The following is a 2409-nucleotide window of genomic DNA, read 5'->3' as shown; positions in this document are numbered from 1 at the left end:
TGGTATGTGATGTTTATAGGATATACAGCTAGGATTTTGCTATAATAAAAAATTAAAAAACACCTTAAATCAAACCGATCAGACCAAAACTCAGGTTTAATCTCATTACAAGGAAAGCTTTATTTAAAAAGGATAAGACATACCTTATGACCCAAACATTAGTAGATGCCAATCATTAATGTAAAATGCTAGTGGTTAAAACCTATAAAAAACTATTTACAATGTACAAGAAATGCCATTACTATTAAAAAACAAATTGGAATAGTTCAGAAAAAAGTTTGAACTTACTAAAAAAAATTGTTATATTTATATATAAACTTACACAGATTATACCTAAAAGAAAAAAGGCACCAATATATGTTGTAGAAATGAACCAGAAGTCCAAGTTGTGCATGTAGGTCGTGCTATTACTGAAGAGTAGTGTTGGTAGTGGTGGGAATGGGTGGTATGAGCCAAGCACACAGTAACTTACAGGAAAATATTGGAGTTGAATATGTACGAACTCATACTGATAAATACTTAAGGAAAATAAAAAACATTTTTGAGGTCAAAATTGTATACTGTATGCCACTTTCAAAAAAATACAGCAATTAGGAAAAATAGGCACACATGAAAATAAGCCATTTTATTTAAACCCATTAAAAATGTAGTTAGGTTAATAATGATTGTATTGTAATATCAGTATAACCCCCACAGGCAAAATTATTGCAGTAAGACCAAAAAAAATAAGTACTGGTTTAAATAAAATATGCAGCATTTTGTCATTTTAGTGTAATAACAGTACAGTGCATTGTATTTATCTAAAAGCAATATTCACCCTTCATCTGAGCAGTTCTTACAGGGGATATAGACCTTGTATACCTATACTCTTAAAAAAAAAATGTTTCAAATGTCAAAATCAGTCCAGAGCCAAATGCTATTGTACAGAAAAAGTCTTCATTTGTAATAAAAATTAAAAAAAAAAAATTGAAAATATGTTTCTATGCTACTTAACACTGTTTGTCCCCTCTTGAGGTATTGTGATTACAGAGGCACAAGTAGCAATTTCTTCATATTGTGGTGGTGGCTCATTGGGACTTTGCTGTGGCTCGCTTACTCTCACCCCCCTTGTTCCAGTGGCTTCCTCATAGGAAGGTGGCAGGTCGCAGTTTGAAGAAAATCCAGTTGACAACGTATCTGAGCGCACATCATATTCAAATCCACTGGGGTTTCCAGCCTCCTCCATAGTACACAAGACATTAGAGTGCTGCTGACTACGACCTGAAACTCCTTCGTTATCTCCAGTCTCAGATGTATTTTCTCTTGCACCTCTGGTGGCATATGCAGCTCTCCGACATGCTTTGTTTCTGAATACACACTTCCACAATAGCAGGAGAACCAGAGCAACAACAAAGAAGACCGTGATTAAAGGGAAGGCCAGGTAAAATGGATACCAGTTGCTGTCAGTACTCGAATCCCCATGTCCTCTGGTGTACTCTTTCCAAAACTCTTTCTGAGGGAAAACAAAAATAAAAAAAAGTAAGAGGTCTAATGAGCGATATGTACCCATCAAGTGAAATGGATGCACAAAAAGAAACATTACTTCAAAAAGTTATTTTATGATGCCTATTTATTGAACACAATATTTCCAGACAAATAGGGGAGTGATGGTAAACCCACGATTTTTGACACTAAACTCAGGAGTTATATCATAAAAATGCATTCAAATATCTTAACTATTATTTGTTCCCCATGGTAACCATGTGTGTTGTAAAGTAGCCACCGCTCCAAGCTTGTTTCCGTGATGGACTACAATCTCATGTTTAGTTGATGAATTTGTATTATGCTTGTAATCCAACAAGAGAATGAGCTTGGAGTGGTGGCTACTTTTCAACAAGTAGTAGCCAGCATAGTGTTGGAAGGAAGGACAGTGTCCGCACCAATTCAGAGATGATTTGAGGATCTACAGCCGAGTGATACACAAATAAGGTACATGTGTGTTAATAGTTAAAAGGTATTTGATTGCATTTTTAAAAGATTTAACTCCTGAGTTTAGTGTGACATTAAAAATTGCCAATTCTTTTTCAGTTATATAATTCATTCTGCAGGCAGTTGATTGGAATTATCTGAGGTTAAGGTTCTCAGACCAGTTTTGTCCAAATCTGGCCACAAATAGAACCACATTTGCTTTTCTACACTCCTGCAAAATCTGGGCTGTCTTATGATAGGGAAAGCTGAAGGTTATGCCTCTGTCAAATTAAACAGCATCACCAAAGGGCAACTGTGACTAAAAGGAGATATAAGCTGAAGGGGTTTAACATCGTAGGGAGTACCTTATACAGATCTATCCAAGACAAAACAAGTGGTGGTCTCTGGGTAAACAGCTATAATTTAAAGTGTAGGTCACGGATAAAAAAAAATTATAATATA

General features: G+C 35.3%; 1 protein-coding gene across 1 annotated transcript in view; it reads right to left on the bottom strand.

The window, feature by feature from the left end:
* Positions 1–533: 533 nt before the first annotated feature.
* The window catches only part of LOC108790767 (transmembrane gamma-carboxyglutamic acid protein 1-like), a 37528-nt gene continuing 35652 nt past the window's right edge, over positions 534–2409 (bottom strand). Inside the window, exon 5 of the mRNA XM_018561108.1 lies at positions 534–1492. Within this exon, the coding sequence (XP_018416610.1) occupies positions 986–1492 (507 nt within the window). The 3' untranslated portion in view covers positions 534–985. The remainder of the gene's footprint in view (positions 1493–2409) is intronic.

This window comes from Nanorana parkeri, unplaced genomic scaffold (assembly GCF_000935625.1).
Source record: "Nanorana parkeri isolate BGI_ZX_2015 unplaced genomic scaffold, ASM93562v1 scaffold500, whole genome shotgun sequence".
Lineage (NCBI taxonomy): Eukaryota > Metazoa > Chordata > Amphibia > Anura > Dicroglossidae > Nanorana > Nanorana parkeri.
Note: the sequence above shows the minus strand (reverse complement) of the source record. Positions and strands in the feature narration are given on the sequence as shown.